General features: G+C 47.5%; 1 protein-coding gene across 4 annotated transcripts in view; it reads right to left on the reverse strand.

Annotated features, from left to right (window-relative positions):
- Positions 1-24,039, reverse strand: part of BZW2 (basic leucine zipper and W2 domains 2) — a 207,138-nt gene that overhangs the window by 30,185 nt on the left and 152,914 nt on the right. For all 4 annotated transcript variants that reach the window (XM_063924410.1, XM_063924407.1, XM_063924408.1 and 1 more), the window contains exons 4-8: positions 21,370-21,473; positions 13,444-13,509; positions 12,553-12,688; positions 8,707-8,816; positions 1,764-1,934 (exon numbers count right to left, since the gene is read on the reverse strand). In XM_063924410.1, coding sequence (XP_063780480.1) covers positions 1,764-1,934; positions 8,707-8,816; positions 12,553-12,688; positions 13,444-13,509; positions 21,370-21,473 — 587 coding nt within the window. The remainder of the gene's footprint in view (positions 1-1,763; positions 1,935-8,706; positions 8,817-12,552; positions 12,689-13,443; positions 13,510-21,369; positions 21,474-24,039) is intronic.

A 24,039-nucleotide genomic window follows, 5' to 3' on the forward strand; every position in this document is an offset into this window, starting at 1 on the left:
GTGTGTGTGTGTGTGTGTGTGTGTGTGTGTGTGTGTGTGTGTGTGTGTGTGTGTGCGTGTGTGTGTGTGTGTATTATACACAGATCTACACACATTGATGCACACATAGTGACTAGAAATTACTCACCTCTAATTGACGCCACCTGTATCCTACACCTACACACTGGAAATAGATATTTTGTGGCAAGACAATGACACAAGTGATCTAGGCCACATTTACACAATGACTTGCACATGCTAATTCCTGACATCCCGATAGGCTACAGTATGTTCTGCATGAATGAGCATTTTCAGCAAAATAATGATGGATGTCACACGGCTAAATAACTCAAAGTGGTTCCAAGAAAACGTCCATGACTCCGGTGTAATGCACAAGTCACCTGATCTACAAGGTGGTTCGAGCTACTGGCAGCAGGAATTCCCAGAGAGCTGATTCATTACAGTACGGGTCACAAATTAAGTATCAGGGGCCAAGGCAGTCTTGTGTCATCATGCCAGACAAAGCTGAACTGCTCTGAGGGCAAATAGACGGGGAGCAGTTCACTTTTGTTAGATATTGGTGGAGACTGCATGAAGGGTTTTGGGTGGTAGACCAGGGCTAAGAAGTTTTGGGACTGGCTGTATATTCCAATGAACTTGGTTAGAGGCTATTACTGTTGTTTTTTTTGAGAAATGCGTGGGGTCATGTGCCACCTGCTGTGTATATTGAGAACGTTTTGGAAAGTGATTTCCTGTGTGTTAAAATTAAAAGAATGAAAAAAAGTCTCAGTTACTATAAATAATTATAACTGTTTAAGTGCACATTCCAGCACTTTAAAGTAAATGGAATGGGAGTATGTCCCCCAATCCAAGTCCAATTATCTCTTTTAAGGTTACACTTGTACCAGTGAGTTATAATGGGGATCTACCAAGTGATCTACCTAAGGCCCCTTATTTATCAAGCCTTGGAGAGTGATAAATTGGTTCGTACTTGATTACTGTGCTATTTATCACTCTCCAAGGCTTGATAAATCTGGGCCTAAATTCTATTTATAATAAGGAAATGTCACTATATGGCCAGCTGTGCATTAGACCAGTGGTTCCCAACCTCGCTCCTCAAGTACCCCCAACAGTTCATGTTTTCCAGGTCTCCTCACAGGATTGCAAGTGAAATAATTAGCTCCACCTGTGGGTCTTATATAATGTGTCAGTGAGTAATGAATACACCTGTTCAACTGCTAGGTGACCTGAAAAACATGAACTGTTGGGGGTACTTGAAGACAGGGGTTGGGAACCACTTTATCAGACTATGCTATGGGATATAAATTTTTGGTATATAATAGTTCAAAAACTTTAACGCCTGAAACGTATCCGGTTAGTTACTTTTGACATAAATGCGCTAACAAAGCAAAACAACAACATGTAACTAAGAGAAGCTAATTAGTAAAAATCATTAATTGCAAACGCTACATCAGAAATAGAGAAGAAATGTTATAGCAGAAAAAGTTATCTTCCACTAATCAGAGTGTGCCATGCAGCGTGGATGATATACCACGGTAATGATGTCATCAGATGACACCATGCAGCCTAGTCCGATGGATCAGCCAGGAAACACTTCAAGAAGGGTGGCACGCTACTAATCTTTCCGAGTTTGGTTTATTCGAGGAGAAGCAACTTCTGAAATAACCTTCGCTGTCATGGTTGTGGTCTCCTTACAGTGGTTGTGTACTTTATGGTCAAGAAAACAAGTCCTAGAACCTGGAACCCTACTCGCTGACACTTGCCTCTTTGATCGGACATTCTTGAGATAAGCGTTCCTGTAGCTCTTTCTGCAGCTCTTTGCGTGTGCCTAGGGACTGCTGGACTCTTAGGAAATCAGAGAGTTCCTTCAGGCCCGCATCAGTGAAATACTTCGCAAAGTGTTCAACCGTTTGCCGATTGGCTGGAAACAGCTCCTATAAGGCAAAGATATATTTTAACACTCACAAACGCAGAGACCTGCTCACAGTACAATACTTACCTGTCTGCAAACAACGTGTTTGCAAAAGACCAAATGGAAATCAACAGAAATAAGTGGTAACACTTTATTAAAAGTGACATCCATCTAAACATAACTTGTGGGACCACTAGGGTCCCATCCCTGGGTCTATTCCGATGTTTTATTTACCCCTGCACTATAAGGGACATTTCAAGGCTCACACATAGTAGGTTTTAACGTTGAGACATTGAATGTTTGTCCCTTCAGCCGATTGGTTGGCTGCTCCACTTTGACCAATCAGTTTTCTTGACAACCTTTCAAATGTGTTAAGTTTACATTTGAACTTCTCTGTATGGCCGTACTGGGACAAAACAGGATTTTGATACCTACCGGTAAATCCTTTTCTCCTAGTCCGTAGAGGATGCTGGGGTCCACTTCATGACCATGGGGTATAAACGGTTCTGCAGGAGCCATGGGCACTCTTAAGACTTTTCAATGGGTGTGAACTGGCTCCTCCCTCTATGCCCCTCCTCCAGACCTCAGTTATAGGAACTGTGCCCAGGGAGACGGACATTTCGAGGAAAGGATTTACTTTAAACTAGTGGTGAGATACATACCAGTTCACACCTCAACCATGCCGCACAACATGGCATTCAACAGAACACACGCCAACAGGCATGAATCAATTACAGCAACATGCTGAAACTAATATAAAAGAACTTGTGTATCTAATAACAAAAAACTGCAGGTAAAGTACGCACTGGGACGGGCGCCCAGCATCCTCTACGGACTAGGAGAAAAGGATTTACCGGTAGGTATCAAAATCCTGTTTTCTCATACGTCCTAGAGGATGCTGGGGTCCACTTCATGACCATGGGGTTTATACCAAAGCTCCAGTACGGGCGAGAGAGTGCGGATGACCCTGCAGCACCGATTGACCGAACTTGAGGTCTTCATCGGCCAAGGTGTCAAACTTGTAGAATTTTGCAAATGTGTTTGACCCCGACCAAGTAGCTGCTCGACAAAGTTGCAATGCCGAGACCCCCCGGGAAGCCGCCCAGGATGCGCCCATCTTCCTAGTGGAATGGGCCTTCACCGACATCGGTAACGGCAAACCAGCCGTAGTATGAGCGTGCCGAATCGTACCTCTGATCCAACGCGCAATAGTCTGCTTGGAAGCAGGTCACCCAATCTTGTTGGGAGCATACAGGACAAACAAAGACTCTGTTTTCCGTATTCGAGCTGTTCTAGCTACGTAAATCTTCAAAGCCCTAACCACATCTAGAGACTTTGACTCAGTAAACGTGTCAGTAACTACTGGCACCACAATAGGTTGGTTTATGTGGAAAGATGAAACCACCTTTGATAGAAAATGTTGACGAGTTCTCAACTCTGCTCTATCTTCATGGAAGATCAGGTAAGGACTGTTGTGAGACAAGGCCCCCAACTCAGACACCTGCCATGCGGATGCCAATGCCAAAAGCATCACCACTTTCCAAGTAAGAAACTTAAACTCTATCTCTTGTAGAGGCTCATACCAATCCGATTGAAGGAACTGCAACACCACATTAAGGTCCCATGGTGCCACTGGAGGCACAAATGGAGGCTGGATGTGCAGAACCCCTTTCACGAAGGTCTGAACCTCTGGAAGAGAGGCCAGTTGTTTTTGGAAGAACACTGACGAGGCCGGAATCTGGACCTTGATTTACCCTAACCTGAGGCCCGCCTCCACACCAGCCTGCAGAAAATGGAGAAAATGTCCGAACTGAAACTCTTCCGTAGGAGCCTTCTTGGATTCACACCAAGACACATATTTTCTCCAAATACGGTGGTAATGTTTCGACGTTACTCCTTTCCTGTCCTGAATAAGGGTGGGGATGACTTCATTGGGAATACCCTTACGGGCTAGGATCCGGCGCTCAACAGCCATGCCGTCAAACGTAGCCGCGGTAAGTCTTGATACACGCATGGCCCCTGCTGCAGCAGGTCCTCGCGAAGAGGAAGAGGCTGAGGATCTTCTATGAGCAACTCCTAAAGATCTGGGTACCAAGCCCTCCTTGGCCAGTCTGGGGCAATGAAGATTGCTCGAACTCTTGTTCTCTTTATGATCCTGAGCACTTTTGGGATCAGCGGAAGTGGAGAGAAGACATGCACCGACCGGAACACCCACTGGGCCACTAGCGCATCCACTGCTATTGCTTGAGGGTCTCTTGACCTGGAACAATATTTCTGAAGCTTCTTGTTGAGACGAGATGCCATCATGTCTACTTGAGGAACTCCCCAAAGACTTGTCACCTCTGCGAAGACTTCTTGGTGGAGGCCCCACTCTACTGGATGGAGATCGTGTCTGCTGAGGAAGTCTGCTTCCCAGTTGTCTACTCCCGGAATGAAAATTGCAGACAGAGCCTTTACATGTTTTTCAGCCCAGAGGAGGATCTTCGTCACCTCAGCCATTGCCGCTCTGCTTTTCGTTCCGCCCTGCCTGTTTATGTACGCGACTACTGTTACATTGTCCGACTGGATCTGCACGGAATGATCTTGAAGAAGATGTACCGCTTGTTGAAGGCCGTTGTAAATGGCTCTCAATTCCAGCACGTTTATGTGAAGGCAGGCTTCCTGACTTGACCATTTTCCTTGGAAGCTTTCCCCCTGAGTGACAGCTCCCCAGCCTCGGAGACTTGCATCCGTGGTTACCAGGACCCAGTCCTGAATCCAGCGCCTGCGTCCCTCTAGTAGGTGAGAACTGTGTAGCCACCACAGGAGCGAAATCCTGGCTTTTGACGACAGGATTATCTTCCGGTGCATGTGTAGGTGGGATCCCGACCACTTGTCCAACAGGTCCCACTGGAATACCCTGGCATGGAACCTGCCAAACTGTATGGCCTCGTAGGCCGCCACCATCTTCCCCAACAACCGAATGCACTGATGGATTGACACACTTGATGGTTTCAATATCTGTTTTACCATTTTCTGGATTTCCAGAGCCTTTTCCACCGGAAGAAATACTCTCTGAACTTCTGTGTCCAGAATCATCCCGAGAAAAGACAATCTTGTCGTCAGTTCCAACTGTGACTTTGGATAATTTATGATCCAACCGTGTTGTTGGAGTATTGACAGGGAGAGTGTGATGTTTTGTAACAACTGCTCCCTGGATCTTGCCTTTATCAGGAGATCGTCTAGATAAGGAATTATATTGACTCCTTTTTGACGCAGGAGAACCATCATCTCCGCCACCACCTTGGTGAATACCCTCGGCGCCGTGGAGAGACAGAAAGGTAACGTCTGGAATTGGTAATGGCAATCCTGAACCGCAAATCTCAGATAAGCCTGGTGAGGAGGATAAATGGGAACATGTAGGTAAGCATCTTTTATGTCTACAGACACCATGTAGTCCCCCTCCTCCAGACTGGAAATCACTGCCCTCAGTGATTCCATTTTGAACTTGAATCGTTTCAAGTAGAGATTCAGATTTTTCAGGTTTAGGATCGGTCTGACCGAGCCGTCCGGCTTCGGAACTACAAAAAGGCTTGAATAAAACCCCTCCCCTTGTTGTGACAAAGGTACCAGGACTATGACCTGATCCTGACATCATTTTTGGATTGCCGCTGTTACTGCTTCCCTTTCTGGAAGAGAAGCTGGCAAGGTCGATTTGAAAAATCGGCATGGGGAAACGTCTTGAAACTCCAGCTTGTATCCCTGGGACACTATTTGTAACACCCAGGGATCCAGGCCAGACAGAATCCAACCTTGGCTGAACAGTTTGAGATGTGCCCCCACCCGAGCGGCCTCCCGCAAAGGAGCCCCAGCGTCATGCTGAAGATTTGGCAGAAGTAGGGGTAGACTTCTGCTCCTGGGAACGTGAAGCTGCTGTGGACTTCTTTCCCTTTCCCCTTCCTGCAAAGAAGGGGGAACCTCTCACTTTTTTGTATTTATTGGGCCGAGAGGACTGCATGTGCAGGTGATATGTCTTTTTTTGCCAGTGCAGGCGCAGAGGGCAAAAATGTCGACTTACCTGCGGTAGCCGCCGAGACTAACGCATCCAGTCCATCGCCAAATAAGGCCTCACCTTTATATGGGAGAGCCTCCATATTTCTTTTGGAATCTGCATCCACGTTCCACTGGCGAATCCACAACGCCCGCCGAGCCGATACTGCCATGGTAGCGGCCTGTGAACTCAAGAGTCCAATATCTTTCATCGCTTCTAACATGTATGCGGCAGCGTCTTTGATATTCCCTAACTTAAGGAGTATCTCATCTTTATCAATCGTGTCAATTTCTGATGACACGCTTTCTGACCATTTTTCAATAGCGCGATTCACCCACGCGCAAGCAATTGTGGGCCTGAGCAGCGTACCATTGGCAACATAAATGGATTTCAATGTAGTTTTCATCTTTCGGTCTGCCGGCTCTTTTAGTGAAGCCGTGCCAGGTGCAGGGAGAATTACCTTCTTTGTCAACCTGGACAGTGCACTGTCTAACACAGGGGGTGACTCCCATTTTTTCCTGTCCTCCACCGGGAAAGGATAAGCTATCTGAATTCTCTTGGGAATACGAAATTTCTTTTCGGGATTCACCCACATCCCTTCAAAGAGTGTATTAAGCTCGTGGGAAGGAGGGAAAGTGACCTTAGATTTCTTTTCTTTATAGAAATAAGCCTTCTCCTGAGGTACAGGAGTGGCTTCCGTGACTTCCAGAACTTCCCTTATAGCCACAATCATATATTGTATATTTTTTGCCAATTTATGATCTATTTCTCTGGAGTCACTATCGTCGACACAAGAATCAGTGTCGGTATCAGTATTCACAATATTCGCAAATGGTCTCTTATGTGACCCAGAGGGGTCGCCTGCGGATGGAAGAACAGAGCCCTGAAAAATCACATCCTCCACAGATTTTCTCCAGCACTCAGCATGAGATTCAGACGTATCTAATCTCCTACTGGTATGATGCATACTATCACGTATTTCTTTCACCCATGCAGGCTCTTGGTGTGCCGGCAGCGCCACCACATTACACTTCTGTGTCCCTAAAATGGTTTCCTCCGGGGAGGAACGCCCTGCCTCTGACATGTCTTACACACGTGTACAACACACACACACACACAGACACACTGGGACTTATAGGGGACAGACCCACAGTAAAATCTGTCAGAGGGACACAGTTTAGGAGCAGCCAGTTCACAACCCCAGCGCCAGTATCTAATGCCTGTGAACACAGAATGCCCACTGACATGCAGCGCTTTTTACACAGTAAAACACACTTGTAAAGCACCAAATTCGCTTGTGCCCCCCCCTCTTTTGCACCCTGATACTTGTAGTCAGAAGTGAAGGAGGACCAGCGATGTCTCTGCAGCCTGAGGAGAGAGAACATGGCACTGAGCAGTGTGCTGGCTGCCTGAGGAAGAAGATCCGCCCTTTTTACCTCAGAAACTTTTCATAATATTTATACTGGCGGGGGTAGGGCTGTGCCTGGGCATATTATGCCCCCTTTTTGCCAGTTTATAGAGGTGTTTTTGTTGGCCAGGGCGCCATATCCCCCCCCCCCCCCCAGGGCCCTGCACCCTACAGTGCCTGAGTGTGTGGGCAGCAATGGGGCGCTGCGCTCCCGCCAGCCGCGCTGTACCTCAGTCGTCACTTTTCTTGATAGAAGATCTGTCTTCTACTACTCACCTGTCATCTAACTTCTGGCTCTGTGAGAGGGGTGACGGCGTGCTGTGGGAGTGAGCATCTAGACACGGCTAGCATTCAGTTCCCTTCAGGAGCTAATGGTGTCCTGTCAGCCAGAAGCAGAGCCATGAAACTCTTCAGGAAGTTGGTTCCTACTTCTGCCCCCTCAGTCCCACGAAGCAGGGAGACTGTTGCCAGCAGTTCTCCCTGAAAACAAAAAACCTAACATAAGTCTTTTCAGAGAAGCTCAGTAGAGCTCCCCTAGAGTGTATCCAGTCTGCCTGGGCACATTTCTAAAACCGAGGTCTGGAGGAGGGGCATAGAGGGAGGAGCCAGTTCACACCCATTGAAAAGTCTTAAGAGTGCCCATGGCTCCTGCGGAACCGTCTATACCCCATGGTCATGAAGTGGACCCCAGCATCCTCTAGGACGTATGAGAAATATCAATTACAGCCCCGTCAGAGATCAGTAGTTACTAAACTATGTAAACCAAGTCATTTTATTAGTTGAGGGGGATGAGTTATTGTAAAAATTTTGTGTTATTCCCTTTCAAGGGGGAAAAAAATGAGTTTATATCCAGACCCTCTATAAAAGCATTATCCCCTTACATTTTACTCATATGATAGAATAAAAAGAAAAGAAAGAAAAATATAGATGAACTTAGGAGCTTTAGAAATACTCTGCTTGAGAGGGTCAATGGTAGGTGTATAGCTATTGGTGGCTTCCTACACCATGCGATGAGTTGGTCATTTTTCCCAAGGGCCCTGTCAGGTTATTGAGTGGCCCTAACCATATTCTGAAATGCTTAATACACAAACAAGTAGCTTGCAGTAGTAATACAGTATAATATAGTAATAGAGCAGGGCCTTCTCCCCTGATGTGCCTTTCCTTCTCTTTCTTATACTCAATTCTTCCTTTGATGGCACCTAACCCCTGGTTTTCCATACCTGTCCTAAATTGTCTTGAACTGTAAGTGCTGTTTTGTTCATTTGTTTATGTACTCTGTAATGGGTGCTGTGGATCCCTTGTGGCATCATATAAAGGATAATAATAATAATAATAATATAACAGCAATATGCTGACCAGTAATCTCTTGTCCAGATTCGCTTTTCTTAAAGAAGATGTAACAGCGGTGTCATCCTTCTCCGCCATCCATGCTTTGAAGAGTTTTACGGAGAAGGACGCAGAAATACCTAAACATCAGACATCTAAGTTACAACTGGGAGTAAATCACTGATCTGTCTGTAGACTATCAATTCTGACTACTAGGGATAGATTTACTAAAGGTCGATTTTTGATCGATCGATCTTAAACGATGTTGGGTTTCCAGGGATAAAAGATACATTTACTAAAAGATGATTTGTTAATATTCATTTTTAAATGTTAGTAAATGTGTATTTTTGCCCTGGAAGCCCAACATCGATTAAGATCGATTTTAATCGATCTGAAATAGATAAAAATCGATCACAATCGATCTTTAGTAACTACACCCCCTAATGTGTTAAACTAAGCTACTGGTTGAATGTTTTGGAGCCATCTTTCATTATTGGTCTGCCAACTTTAAACTTTTATATTATGTAATGTGTTATTAATTTACCCTCATCTGCAAACTTTAAGTCTTGGAGCGATGAAACAAGCCCAGATTTATCAAGCCTTGGAGAATGGTAAATGGCACATGGATAAAGTACAAACCAATCAGCTCCAAACTGTCAGGTGACAGTCTGTGTTCGAAAAATGACAGTTAGGAGCTGATTGGTTGCTACTTTATCACCATGCAATTTATCAATCTCCAAGGCTTGATAAATCTGGGCCATAATTTTAAATCTTTGTTTGATCACGCACAGTTTTTGTACACAGTCGAGAAGGCATGTATGGTTCGTCAGTGTATGGGGTTTATTTACTAAGCGGCTTAAGCACACAGGGCAGCGGTGGGATTTACAAGTCGCCGCTTAGTAAATAAACCACTGTGACACCAACTGTCAAACATGGAGAAAGGAAGCGTGACGGTCTGGTGCTCTTTAGCTGGATCCCGTGTCGGAAATTTGCACAAAGTGACTGGCACCCTGAGCTAAAAGGGGAACCACAGCATTTTACAGCACCATGCATTGAGTTCTATACATTAATTTGACCGATGGGCCAACAAAAATGTCCACATGTGAAAACGTTGACAGACATGTCGACATTCAGCATGTCGACACTGATGAAACGTTGACATGGTGACAGTGTCGACAAGCCACATTTAAAGTCACATTTTATTCTTATTCAACATTTCAATCATGTCGGCATTATCCCATTCCACATTCTGAGGTCAACATTACGGTCTATTCAGATCTACTTTTGCAGAAGAGAAGAAGACTGTATGTTTCATATCATGGAATGTCGGCAGTGTCTCCAGGCTTGCACCCCACGAATCTGGTTTAGGATAAGCTGGACTGAAGGGTGAAAGAAACGTAGCCTACAGGTGCAGCACATTTGTGGGACTGGCACGAGTGTGTTCGGCAGTTATACAGATGCGACCTCCACTATACATAGTTATACTTTGTCTGCGACTTTACACAGTACCTGTGTAGAGATGTGCCCTGTGGGCACATCAGTGGTGCTGTACCTGGCTGGGGACAGCGCTGGGGCAGCTTGTCTGTCCCCAGCGCTGGGTGCGTGGCAGCGTCGGGTGTCCGGTGCAGGGATTACCCTTTTCCCTGCACCGGACCGGAGGCTGCGGAGAGGTTCAAATGTTGGCGCCCTCCGGGAGCCAATCGCGGCTCCCGGAGCGGCGGCCAATCGGAGGCGGGCGCGGCGAGCCAATCGGCGCTCGCCGCGTCACAGGCCCCGCCCCCGGCGTCAGACGTCAGACGCCGGGCGGGAGCCAGAAGAAAAGACCGCACGCGGGGGCGCGAAGTCAGAAGAAGACGCCGGGCGGGAGCAGCGGAGAAGGTCGTCGGCGCGCCGGAGCGCAGAAGATAGTCCGGCGCGGAGGAGAAGACGACGGCCGTGGGAAGAAGAGCTCCGGTGGCCGGAAGACGTCGGGCTCCTGGAAGAAGATGTCCAGCAGCGGCTGGACGCAGCGAGGAGACGGCGGCGCCGCTGGCCAGGACGGGCCAGCGGCAGAAGAGTTCATCCAGGCCGAGAAGCGCTGCAGTGGTGGGAAGCAATTGAGCTGTGCAGTTCCCCACTGCAGCCTTCTCCACCGCAGGTAGGCCCTTCTAAGGTGCCCTCTTATCTCCTCCCTAGACCACCGGGTGTTCGGGCATTAGGCCCGTGGGCACAGTCAGGACCTCCCGGCCTGTGGGCATTTAGTCGGGCCCTCCCGGCCCGTGGGCATTTAGTCGGGCCTCCTGGCCCGTGGGGCATTTAGTCGGGCCCTCCAGGCCCGTGGCCACGAGTAGCCGGGGAACCCCCCGGCCCGGATAGGCAGGCACTAGGCCTGGGGCACAGTTGGGCACTAGGTCCTTAGGAATAGTCAGGCCACAGGCCTGTGGGACGGTTAGGCGGGCATTAGGCCCGAGGGGCATATCAGGCAATAGGCCTGTGGGGCATTAGAGGGCATTAGGCCCTAGTGTATTCTGGCCGAATAGGGTAACATAAGGTGACCCTGGGCGCTAGGCCCAGGTCACCCAACTGGTGACAAGTTAGCCAGGCACTAGGCCCGTGGGTGAAGTCAGGCCTCTGGCCTGTGTGCAGTCAGGGGGTGCTAGGCCCAGGGAATAAGTTCCCCCGAGGTGAATAAAGGTGGCACTGGGCGCTAGGCCCAGGCCACCCTGAGGTATTTAGGTAGGCAGGCCTGAGGCCCACATAAGGGAAGGTACAGGAGGTGGGTAGGCTGTGCGGCGTCCACCCCCCCCCAGAGTGTAGGTAGGGATCTAAAGGGACCGCACCGTTTGATGTTGTACTCCGATGTGTGTGTTGTTACTGTGCAGGGCAAAATGTTGTTATAGAGTTTGTGCATAGTTTGTGTTGCACCACCCACACTTGAGCCAGTTTGAGGGCTTTGTTTATGTAGTTAGTGTAGCGGATGCACACTAGGCTAGAGTGAGGCCCTGCACGGCTGTTTCTCTCTTTGCCTCCTTACAGGGACCTGTAAGTGGAGAAGATCGGAGTACAAGACGTAGGACGGCGAGTAACATCGGTCTGTGTGTTCCTTCTGTGTGTGTCCCTATCTGTCTCCCTTCCTTCAGGGCGAACGGTGAGCCTTGCACGCCGGTGCAAGGTAGATTTTCCACCTGGTGCGAGAGTGCCAATAGGTGAAATTCGGGCTCTGAGGCGGACGCCTGGGATGACCCTCACCTAGCCCGAAAGCGTTATTTTTCTCTGGGTCTGAGGGCGTTTCGGTCCACAGTTAGGAGGACGGCACTCAGCAATCTCCTTCCTCCTAGGTCGTCGTGTCTGGGTCCGACGGAAGATTTGCCAGGTCCGTTTAAGGTTCCGGTACCTGAAGGTGAGAGAGAGCGGCGCCTGGTGAGTACCGAAAATACACCTGCACGGCAGCAGGCACCAGCTCACGCACCGCAGCCGCACCTCTTACACCTGTTCCTTTGCTACAAAAAAATACTAACCCTAAGTACCCAGGGTTAATAAGATGCAAAACTGTGGATAAAGTATGCAGTATGGGAATTGCACCAGGTGTCTCGCTGGGACAGAAGTTACTCTGCAAAACATTTCTATGCTAGAATTTGGGAGTACACTAAGAAATGCATAAATTTCAATCAAAACTTGAAAACTTGGGGTGTTCTAGAACCTTTGACTGGTAGTATGTATGGAAATCACTTTTATTTCTACATTTCAAACTGATCTGTCTGTGTGTGGACTTCTTTCCTGGCATCATGAAGACCAATAGGAAACAGTGACCCTTATTATGAATGGATGTACTGAATATATACAGCATATTCCCCTGCAGTAAACTTTCCATGCATTAATATAAAACGCTTATTGTACCTTCTTTCACTATGTTTTCAGTGAACAGGCTGGTTAATATGGAAGCTGGCAGAGTTCCGCCAGCCAGTAAAATTCCAGTCAGCACGGCTAACTTGGTTTGTTCGGCTTCAGAAAAGGCCTTAAGAAACAGCAGGAGCTGTATGGGAACAAACACACACACAGCACATACATAATATCAGGTTGGCTCGCCTCGCATTTTACATAATGGTGCGAAAAAAAACTGGGACAAGTTCCGCACCTTTATTTGCAACGGCACTCGGAGTCTTTTATCAAATTAAAGTGTATTCCAAAATAGTATCACAGCATCTTTTCCATGTTGTTATTTTTTATATATATATATATATATATATATATATACACACACACACACACACACAAAGATACGTGCATGCATACATACATACGTACATACACTGTACTTCCTTGGTGAAAAATTCATTTCTATGTATACCAATATAGTAGTATTGTAATATTTATTTAATTTAAAAAAATATAATTTCATTTATTGTAATATTTTAGAATGGCGGAACCCCCGCAACCACCGCCTAGAATTTGCAGTGACATTAAACATAAATGGTGTAATTAGCTGATTAGGGGATGTCTGCTATCTGGTACCCAGGACCCCTGCTTGTGTCAGATAGAAATCGTACCACTGTCTCTGTAATGGACAAGTCTTCCATAGATATCTTGGAGATCCATCATTTTTCACCTTCCGCTAAAAATGCTGCAGCTCATGGCTCTCATTAGAAGGCAGCATTGAGCATCTTGTGTTAGGGGTCCTGGATAGCTCTGCTTGTGGGGGAAGGATGCTTTGATGTGCAATTTCAGGTTAGGGTGGGGATCCTACTGTATATAACCTTACACATTATTATCTAAGTAAAAGCTTCTCACCTTCTTGATTTCTTCTTCAAAGGCTTTTTCCAGATATTTATATCTTCGGATCAGCTTGCTGAAGACCTAGAAGAACAGCACCAAAGATAACTGGGTAATATGAAGGGTCTACTACTAGGATAAAACAGTGATCTTCATGGTCTGGAATATAATAAGAATTTACTTACCGATAATTCTATTTCTCGGAGTCCGTAGTGGATGCTGGGGTTCCTGAAAGGACCATGGGGAATAGCGGCTCCGCAGGAGACAGGGCACAAAAGTAAAGCTTTTACAGGTCAGGTGGTGTGTACTGGCTCCTCCCCCTATGACCCTCCTCCAGACTCCAGTTAGGTACTGTGCCCGGACGAGCGTACACAATAAGGGAGGATTTTGAATCCCGGGTAAGACTCATACCAGCCACACCAATCACACCGTACAACTTGTGATCTAAACCCAGTTAACAGTATGATAACAGAGGAGCCTCTGAAAGATGGCTTCCTAAACAATAACCCGAATTAGTTAACAATAACTATGTACAAGTATTGCAGATAATCCGCACTTGGGATGGGCGCCCAGCATCCACTACGGACTCCGAGAAATAGAATTATCGGTAAGTAAATTCTTATTTTCTCTATCGTCCTAAGTGGATGCTGGGGTTCCTGAAAGGACCATGGGGATTATACCAAAGCTCCCAAACGGGCGGGAGAGTGCGGATGACTCTGCAGCACCGAATGAGAGAACTCCAGGTCCTCCTTTGCCAGGGTATCAAATTTGTAAAAATTTACAAACGTGTTCTCCCCTGACCACGTAGCTGCTCGGCAGAGTTGTAATGCCGAGACCCCTCGGGCAGCCGCCCAAGATGAGCCCACCTTCCTTGCGGAATGGGCCTTAACAGATTTAGGCTGTGGCAGGCCTGCCACAGAATGTACAAGTTGAATTTTGTTACAAATCCAACGAGCAATCGACTGCTTAGAAGCAGGTGCACCCAACTTGTTGGGTGCATACAGTATAAACAGCGAGTCAGATTTTCTGACTCCAGCCGTCCTTTAAATGTATATTTTTAAGGCTCTGACAACTTCCAACAACTTGGAGTCCTTCAAGTCGTCTGTAGCCGCAGGCACTACAATAGGCTGGTTCAGGTGAAACGCTGATACCACCTTAGGGAGAAAATGCGGACGCGTCCGCAGCTCTGCCCTATGTCGAATGGAAAATTAAATAAGGGCTTTTATAAAACAAAGCCGCCAGTTCAGATACTCTCCCGGCCGAAGCCAGGGCCAGTAACATAGTCACTTTCCATGTGAGATATTTCAAATCCACATTCTTTAGTGGTTCAAACCAATTGGATTTGAGGAAATCTAAAACTACATTTAGATCCCACGGTGCCACCTTAGGCACCACAGGAGGCTGTATATGCAGTACTCCTTTGATAAAAATCTGGACCTCAGGGACTGAGGCCAATTCTTTTTGGAAGAATATTGATAGGGCCGAAATTTGAACCTTAATAGATCCCAATTTGAGACCCATAGACAATCCTGATTGCAGGAAATGTAGGAAAACGACCCAGTTGAAATTCCTCCATCGGAGCACTCCGCTGCTCGCACCACGCAACATATTTTCGGCAAATACGGCGATAATGCTTCGCGGTGACTTCCTTCCTTGCCTTTATCAAGGTAGGAATGACTTCTTCTGGAATGCCTTTTCCTTTTAGGATCTGGCATTCAAACGCCATGCCGTCAAACGCAGCCGCGGTAAGTCTTGAAAAAGACAAGGACCCTGCTGAAGCAGGTCCCTTCTCAGAAGTAGAGGCCACGGATCGTCCGTGACCATCTCTTGAAGTTCCGGGTACCAAGTCCTTCTTGGCCAATCCGGAGCCACTAGTCTTACTCCTCTTTGCCGTATAATCCTCAATACCTTTGGTATGAGAGGCAGAGGAGGAAACACATATACCGACTGGTACACCCAAGGTGTTACCAGCGCGTCCACAGCTATTGCCTGCGGATCTCTTGACCTGGCGCAATACCTGTCCAGTGTTTTGTTGAGGCGAGACGCCATCATGTCCACCATTGGTTTTACCCAACGGTTTAATAGCATGTGGAAAACTTCTGGATGAAGTCCCCACTTTCCCGGGTGAAGGTCGTGTCTGCTGAGGAAGTCTGCTTCCCAGTTGTCCACGCCCGGGATGAATACTGCTGACAGTGCTATCACGTGATTCTCCGCCCAGCGAAGGATCCTGGCAGCTTCTGCCATTGCCCTCCTGCTTCTTGTGCCGCCCTGTCTGTTTACATGGGCGACTGCCGTGATGTTGTCCGACTGGATCAACACCGGTCTTCCTTGAAGCAGAGGTTCCGCCTGGCTTAGAGCATTGTAGATTGCTCTTAGTTCCAGAATGCTTATGTGAAGAGACTTTTTCAGGCTCGACCACACTCCCTGGAAATTTCTTCCCTGTGTGACTGCTCCCCAGCCTCTCAGGCTGGCATCCGTGGTCACCAGGATCCAATCCTGCATGCCGAATCTGCGGCCCTCCAATAGATGAGCCTCCTGCAACCACCACAGAAGGGATACCCTTGTCCTCGGCGACAGGGTTATCCGCAGGTGCATCTGAAGATGCGACCCTGACCATTTGTCCAACAGATCCCTTTGCATGGAATCTGCCGAAAGGGATTGCTTCGTAAGAAGCTACCATTTTTTCCCAGGACTCTTGTGCATTGATGTACAGACACCTTTCCTGGTTTTAGGAGGTTCCTGACCAGGTCAGATAACTCCTTGGCTTTTTCTTCGGGAAGAAAAACCTTTTTCTGAACTGTGTCCAGAATCATCCCCAGGAACAGCAGACGAGTTGTCGGCATTAATTGGGATTTTGGAATATTCAGAATCCATCCGTGCTGCTTTAGCACCTCTTGAGATAGTGCTAAACCCATCTCTAGCTGTTCTCTGGACCTTGCCCTTATTAGGAGATCGTCCAAGTATGGGATAATTAATACGCCTTTTCTTCGAAGAAGAAATATTATCTCGGCCATTACCTTTGTAAAGACCCGAGGTGCCGTGGACAAACCAAACGGCAGCGTCTGAAACTGATAGTGACAGTTTTGTACAACGAACCTGAGGTACCCCTGGTGTGAGGGGTAATTGGAACGTGGAGATACGCATCCTTGATGTCCAAGGATACCATAAAGTCCCCTTCTTCCAGGTTCGCTATCACTGCTCTGAGTGACTCCATCTTGAACTTGAACTTCTTTATGTACAGGTTCAAGGACTTCAGATTTAGAATAGGCCTTACCGAGCCATCCGGCTTCGGTACCACAAAAAGAGTGGAATAATACCCCTTCCCTTGTTGTAGAAGAGGTACCTTGACTATCACCTGCTGAGAATACAGCTTGTGAATGGCTTCCAAAACCGTCTCCCTTTCTGAGGGGGACGTTGGTAAAGCAGACTTCAGGAAACGGCGAGGTGGCTCTGTCTCTAATTTCAACCTGTACCCCTGAGATATTATCTGCAGGATCCAGGGATTTACCTGCGAGTGAGCCCACTGCGCGCTGTAATTCTTGAGACGACCGCCTACCGCCCCCGAGTCCGCTTGCGAAGCCCCAGCGTCATGCTGAGGCTTTTGTAGAAGCCGGGGAGGGCTTCTGTTCCTGGGAAGGAGCTGCCTGTTGCTGTCTCTTCCCTCGTCCTCTGCCTCGTGGCAGATATGAATAGCCCTTTGCTCTCTTATTTTTAAAGGAACGAAAGGGCTGCGGTTGAAAGGTCGGTGCCTTTTTCTGTTGGGGAGTGACTTGAGGTAGAAAGGTGGATTTCCCGGCCGTAGCCGTGGCCACCAAATCCGATAGACCGACCCCAAATAACTCCTCTACGCATCGCCTGTCCACTGTCGTGTCCATAAAGCTCTTCTGGCCGAAATGGACATAGCACTCACCCGTGATGCCAGTGTGCAGATATCTCTCTGTGCATCACACATATAAAGAAATGCATCCTTTATTTGTTCTAACGACAGTAAAATATTGTCCCTGTCCAGGGTATCAATATTTTCGATCAGGGACTCTGACCAAACTACCCCAGCACTGCACATCCAGGCAGTCGCAATAGCTGGTCGTAGTATAACACCTGCATGTGTGTATATACCTTTTTGGATATTTTCCATCCTCCTATCTGATGGATCTTTAAGTGCGGCCGTCTCAGGAGAGGGTAACGCCACTTGTTTTGATAAGCGTGTTAGCGCTTTGTCCACCCTAGGAGGTGTTTCCCAGCGCTCCCTAACCTCTGGCGGGAAAGGGTATAAAGCCAATAACTTCTTTGAAATTAGCAGTTTTTTTATCGGGGCACCCCACGCTTCATCACACACGTCATTTAATTCTTCTGATTCGGTAAAAACTACTGGTAGTTTTTTCCCACCCCACATAATACCCTGTTTAGTGGTACCTGTAGTATCAGCTAAATGTAACATCTCCTTTATTGCCAAAATCATATAACGTGTGGCCCTACTGGAAAATACGGTTGATTCGTCACCTTCACCACCGGAATCAGTGCCTGTGTCTGGGTCTGTGTCGACCGACTGAGGCAAGGGGCGTTTTACAGCCCCTGACGGTGTTTGAGGCGCCTGGACAGGCACTAATTGAGTGTCCGGCCGCCTCATGTCGGCAAACGACTGCTTAAGCGAGTTGACGCTATCCCGTAATTCCACAAATAAAGGCATCCATTCTGGTGTCGACCCCCTAGGAGGTGACATCCTCATATTTGGCAATTGCTCCGCCTCCACACCAATAACGTCCTCATACATGTCGACACATACGTACCGACACACAGCAGACACACAGGGAATGCTCTATACGAAGACAGGACCCACTAGCCCTTTGGGGAGACAGAGGGAGAGTCTGCCAGCACACACCAAAAAACGCTATATATGACAGGGATAGCCTTATGATTAAGTGCTCCCTTATAGCTGCTTTTATATTAATATACTGCCATTTATTTTGCCCCCCCTCTCTGTTATACCCTGTTTCTGTAGTGCAGTGCAGGGGAGAGACCTGGGAGCCTTCCTGACCAGCGGAGCTGTGACAGAAAATGGCGCCGTGTGCTGAGGAGATAGGCCCCGCCCCTTTTTCGGCGGGCTCGTCTCCCGCTATTTAGTACATTTAGGCAGGGGTAAATATCTCCATATAGCCTCTGGGGCTATATGTGAGGTATTTTTAGCCTTTTTAAAGGTTTTCATTTGCCTCCCAGGGCGCCCCCCCCCCAGCGCCCTGCACCCTCAGTGACTGCCGTGTGAAGTGTGCTGAGAGGAAAATGGCGCACAGCTGCAGTGCTGTGCGCTACCTTAAGAAGACTGCAGGAGTCTTCAGCCGCCGATTCTGGACCTCTTCTTGCTTCAGCATCTGTGAGGGGGCCGGCGGCGTGGCTCCGGTGACCATCCAGGCTGTACCTGTGATCGTCCCTCTGGAGCTTCATGTCCAGTAGCCAAGAAGCCAATCCATCCTGCACGCAGGTGAGTTCACTTCTTCTCCCCTCTGTCCCTCGTTGCAGTGATCCTGTTGCCAGCAGGAATCACTGTAAAATAAAAAACCTAAGCTAAACTCTCTAAGCAGCTCTTTATGAGAGCCACCTAGAATTGCACCCTTCTCGGCCGGGCACAAAAATCTAACTGGAGTCTGGAGGAGGGTCATAGGGGGAGGAGCCAGTACACACCACCTGACCTGTAAAAGCTTTACTTTTGTGCCCTGTCTCCTGCGGAGCCGCTATTCCCCATGGTCCTTTCAGGAACCCCAGCATCCACTTAGGACGATAGAGAAAATGGTAATACGTATGGGACACCAGTATAAAACAGACTGTGCACCGTTGTCTGGGACACTCTGTGAGTTGAGTCTACTGGTGCAAAATAAAAAAACAGACAAAAAATAATACATTTTTACTTGAGCTGACTTTGGGTGGGTGGTGTAACCTTACTGAGAAGAGCAGGAGAAAGACCAGTTCCCACTGTAACCCAGAGCCCATGTCTGGCAATGCTAGCGTGTGTGACGTGCCTCCTTCCCTTCTGTTCCTAGGTAATCCCAGTGTCTGAGGGGCAGATTTATTAAGCCTGGAGAAGTGATAAAGTGGAAGGTGATAACGCACCAGCCAATCAGCAACTAACTTCCATGTTACAGGCTGGGTTTGAAAAATGAAAGTTAGGAGCTGACTGGCTGCGCGTTATCACCTTCCACTTTATCACTTCACCAGGCTTAATAAATCTGCCCCTGAGTGCCTATGAAACACATTCTTACGCCCAAAAAGTCTTCAGCTGTACGCTTTATCTTGCAGGTGCAGCTAATCATGCTTCATATTAAACGGTTTGGTACTTGTTAATTATATGGGAGCCAACATAAGTCACCGACACGGCTTCCACATTTCCTGGGGTTTACGGGTTGTGACTAACTACACCCTGTTCAGAACACCCTACAAACACTTACTCCACCTTACTGTGGCCAATGCGTCCAATCTGGAGTTCTTTCTCGTTCTGAAGGTGTGCACACTTCTGCAAGCATGGTACTATAGGTTTTGTAATACACTTATTTGTCATTTGCACTTTGTTATTTGCAAGGTCACATTAAAAAGGTTGCAACAAAGACCTAATATTATACAAAAATGTGATGGGGGCCACAGACTGAAACCTTGCAGCATTGGGAATACTCCCCGCTCAGCAATGAGAGAGGGTCTTCTAAGCCTGGGTGCAGACTGTGTGCGACTTTTACATTCACCGTAATTTTTTTTTTTAAATCGTTTATTTAATTTTCAGGTTATAAGGTACAACAGTGACCCCCCACAAAGCGTGGGGAGAGTATATCCATAAAACATTATGTATAGAGTAGAAATGGGATCCGGACTGAAAGTCGACAGTAACTAGGTTGACAATGTCTAGGTCGACCACTATTGGTCGACAGTAACTAGGTCGACAGGGTGTCTAGGTCGACAGGGTATTTAGGTCGACATGTTCTAGGTCGACAGGTCAAAAGGTCGACATGAGTTTTTCACAATTTTTTTCTTTTTTTTAACCTTTTCATACTTAACGATCCACGTGGACTACGATTGGAACGGTAATCTGTGCCGAGCGAAGCGAAGGCACCATGCCCGAAGCATGGCGAGCGAAGCGAGCCATGCGAGGGGATGCGGTGCACTAATTGGGGTTCCCGGTCACTCTACGAAAAAAACGACACCAAAATAACATTAAAAACTCACGTCGACCTTTTGACCTGTCGACCTAGAACATGTTGACCTAAAGACCCTGTCGACCTAGCCACCCTGTCGACCTAGTTACTGTCGACCAATAGTGGTCGACCTAGACATTGTCGACCTAGTTACTGTCGACTTTCAATACCACACCCAGTAGAAATACACCCTTAAAAGAGAGGTCATAGGGTTCCCTGAGTAAAAAATATTACACTGATAATAAAAGAAATAAAAAAGAAATAAAAAATTAGACATCGTGAGTAACAGAGGCAAACCAATGAAAGAGGAACCATAGAATAATTTCGTAACTGTACAAGTAAAGAACGGAAGGGTAAAGAAAAGGCAAGAGAAGAAAAAAGGGGGGAAAAGAGTAGAGGGGGAAAAGACAGAAATGGAGGATCCGCCGGTACGCCTCTGTATACAGCAAATACAATTCGTCAAAGCAATGCAAGGTTCAAGGTAATAGCTGAACTACATGATAAGGTAATATAGGGGACGTCCCCATGTCCACTCGATAGGATAGGGGTTTACAAAGGTCACAGGAGGAGTGTCGGTGAACCCCCAGAGGAGCGTGAGCTACGTGTGGGAGCTTAAGATTTGAACCATATGTCCCATATCAGTAGGAACTGGAAAGATCTGTTATGGAGGTATGCAGTAATTTTTTCCATGCTTGCTAAGTACCATTCATCGTCATTTTGTTTATTAGGTAACTACAAGAAGCCATATCCCCCTCCACTCAGCATTGCTTACCTGGGCATAATTACGCATCGTCTCATAGTCCTCATCTGCTCCAAAGACACAGTTACTGGTCACCTTGGTTTTGTCGCCATCATCAATACGTGTGCCGCCCGGCGCTGAGAAGAATATATTGAACAGGGCTCTCCGTCACATACATGACCAAAGGTCACAATGAAAGAAGAAATATCTTTTCAGAATTTTAAACAGAGATATTTTATTTCTCGATCAATGGCTGAAGTACAAGCTTTAGACTCATTAAACTTAACTCAATTAGAAGTGATGTCCGATTGCATGTTCTGGCGCGTGGTGCGGGAGATGTGTCCGGGGCATACGGTGGGCCTACATCCTGCTTGTTCCTGCACACCACTATGGGGCAATGAGGTAAAAAGCAGACATGGAGGTGTTATATGTTAAAGATCCCGGAAGTCAAAATACCGACACCGGCATCCGAAAACCAATCAGAATACAGACGCTGGAATCCCGACCAGGTCAACATCCCGACACCGGTATATAGACAGCCGAGATCCCGAAGACAAGTATAACAGGGAGGGTTAGGATTTGCCTGCGGGTGTGTCTGTGTGTGGTGGGGCTGCTTAGGGTTAGGCACCACCGGAGGGGGGTGGTTTTAGGTTTAGGCACTAAGGGGAAAGGTTAGGGTTAGGCTGCAGTAAGGAAGGGTTAAGTAGAATACTTACCTCACCCCTGTCGGGATCGTGATACCAGCGTCGGTATTGTGACTGGCGACATCCCGTCCGCTGGGATCGCATACCGATCCTGTGGAGGCGATATAGGGGTGAAGTGGGGTGTCATTGCCGGTGTCCAAACGCCATCACTCGTATATTGCTTTTAATTGTCCGATAAGCTCTGAAGTACTTTAGAGTAAATGGTTTTGTACAAAGCTGAAACACTGTTGTAACAAAGGGAAGTATGCATCTACAGCCGCCATTCCTCGAGCCGCCGGCACCGCTGATCTGCCGAAAACAGTCAGGATCGGGGGATCTCGGATGTATGGAGCCGTAACTTATCAGAATCCTGAGTCCTACCACAGCGAGGATGTATGACCAGGACCCACTTGGTACAAAGGGCCTGACCCAGAGGTGGGCACAGAAGCGTTTGCTGGTGTGCCTACCGGCGGTCGCCCGTCTGCACCATTATGCAAATGCCGGTACAAAGTCCTTCCTCTGTGTACATCTGTGCGTACCAATGTGCCACACCTGTGGCTTGTGCAGTTTCCCCAGCTGAGTATGGCCTTCTATGTGAGCGGAAGAGCGCCTGTGTACGCAATCACTTTCACTAACGCGGCAGTCCCTCAACACGCCCAGAAGACAGGCCATCTCTGTGCCTGGGCTAATACGCCTCCCTGTCACCGGCCACGAACCCCCGCTACATTTTCAGTACACTTCTTTCTGCACACGTCTGAAGTCACACATCTCTCCCACATTGGCCCATCTATATGGGCCTTAAGGCAGGCGGATGTCACATAAGCAGACAATGAAGATTTACACGGCTTTTCATTATTTAAATGTTCCCTGCACAACCCCCTCCCCTCCCAACTTCCCAACTGGACCTGAGATCAGACTGATTTATAACTAACCTGACAAAACAAGAAGTCATCTGGTTACATAAATCAGGGATTCTGCCAACACCTAGTCACATCAGCGGACAAGAGTTAATTTAGAAGAAACCTTTTTCCCTGGGAAGGAGCGATGAGTTATTACCCAGGCAGACAGCTCCATCAGCTAGTGACGCTGGGGGAACTCTCCAGATCATTAGGCTTACCCAGGGCTTAAAGTGGTCCCGGTGACGTGGTGGAACTCATGGAGGAGGACCATGGAGGCACCAGGACCTGAGGAAGGAGTAGGTGGCTGCAGCTCATCAGCAACACTAGTGCCACCTGTATCATCGATTGATGCAGATGATGGGGTGGGCTTTTCTCTTGAAATTACTGTGCAGGGCAATGGAGATGGTGGAACTAGTTCCCCATACCATTACAGGTGGTGGAACTCAGTTCCACCTCGTTCCCCCCCACTTTAACCTCTGCCGCTTACCATCCTCACCACTCTCCAGGCTGGAGCCAGCACATCACATTATTACTACCCCCCTCAAGCGGTCTCTTCTACCACCTAAGTATCTGCAAACAATATTTTGCAGCTTCGTGTGTCTGTAACTGAGGTAATAACTGGATCACGCTCTAACAGAAAACCTCCTTTACACCAATTCCCACAATGTCCGCAGATCTGTAAATCTAACACTACCCAGGACTGCTGCAAAGCCGCCGCTCACAACGCGTCACGTCTCGCACCCTGCCATGAAAATCAGGAAAGACGGGAAATGGGCAATTTGAGCGAATGTGAGCAATGATTCCAGCGCGAGAACCCCCAGCTGAGACAGAAGAAAAGAAAAAGGCAAACAATGGGCTGAGCGTGACAATCTTTAGCAAATATCACAGAAAGTACAGATTACAGCCATTGGGTTATTTTTGCTTCAGTGGAATTCATTTTTTTCTGCGTATTCTAAACGACACAGAAAATAATGGGTTTCTATGTTTCAGCTTCTCAGATTATATAAAATACACAAATAGCCCCTGTCAGTGAGTCAGGTCTCGGGAGACTTGGCTGCGCAGATTGTCTTTTTTGGCTCAAAATCTGCATTTTATTCACATAAATAAAACCACAAAACTAT

Source organism: Pseudophryne corroboree, chromosome 5 (genome assembly GCF_028390025.1).
Source record: "Pseudophryne corroboree isolate aPseCor3 chromosome 5, aPseCor3.hap2, whole genome shotgun sequence".
Classification (NCBI taxonomy): Eukaryota; Metazoa; Chordata; class Amphibia; order Anura; family Myobatrachidae; genus Pseudophryne; species Pseudophryne corroboree.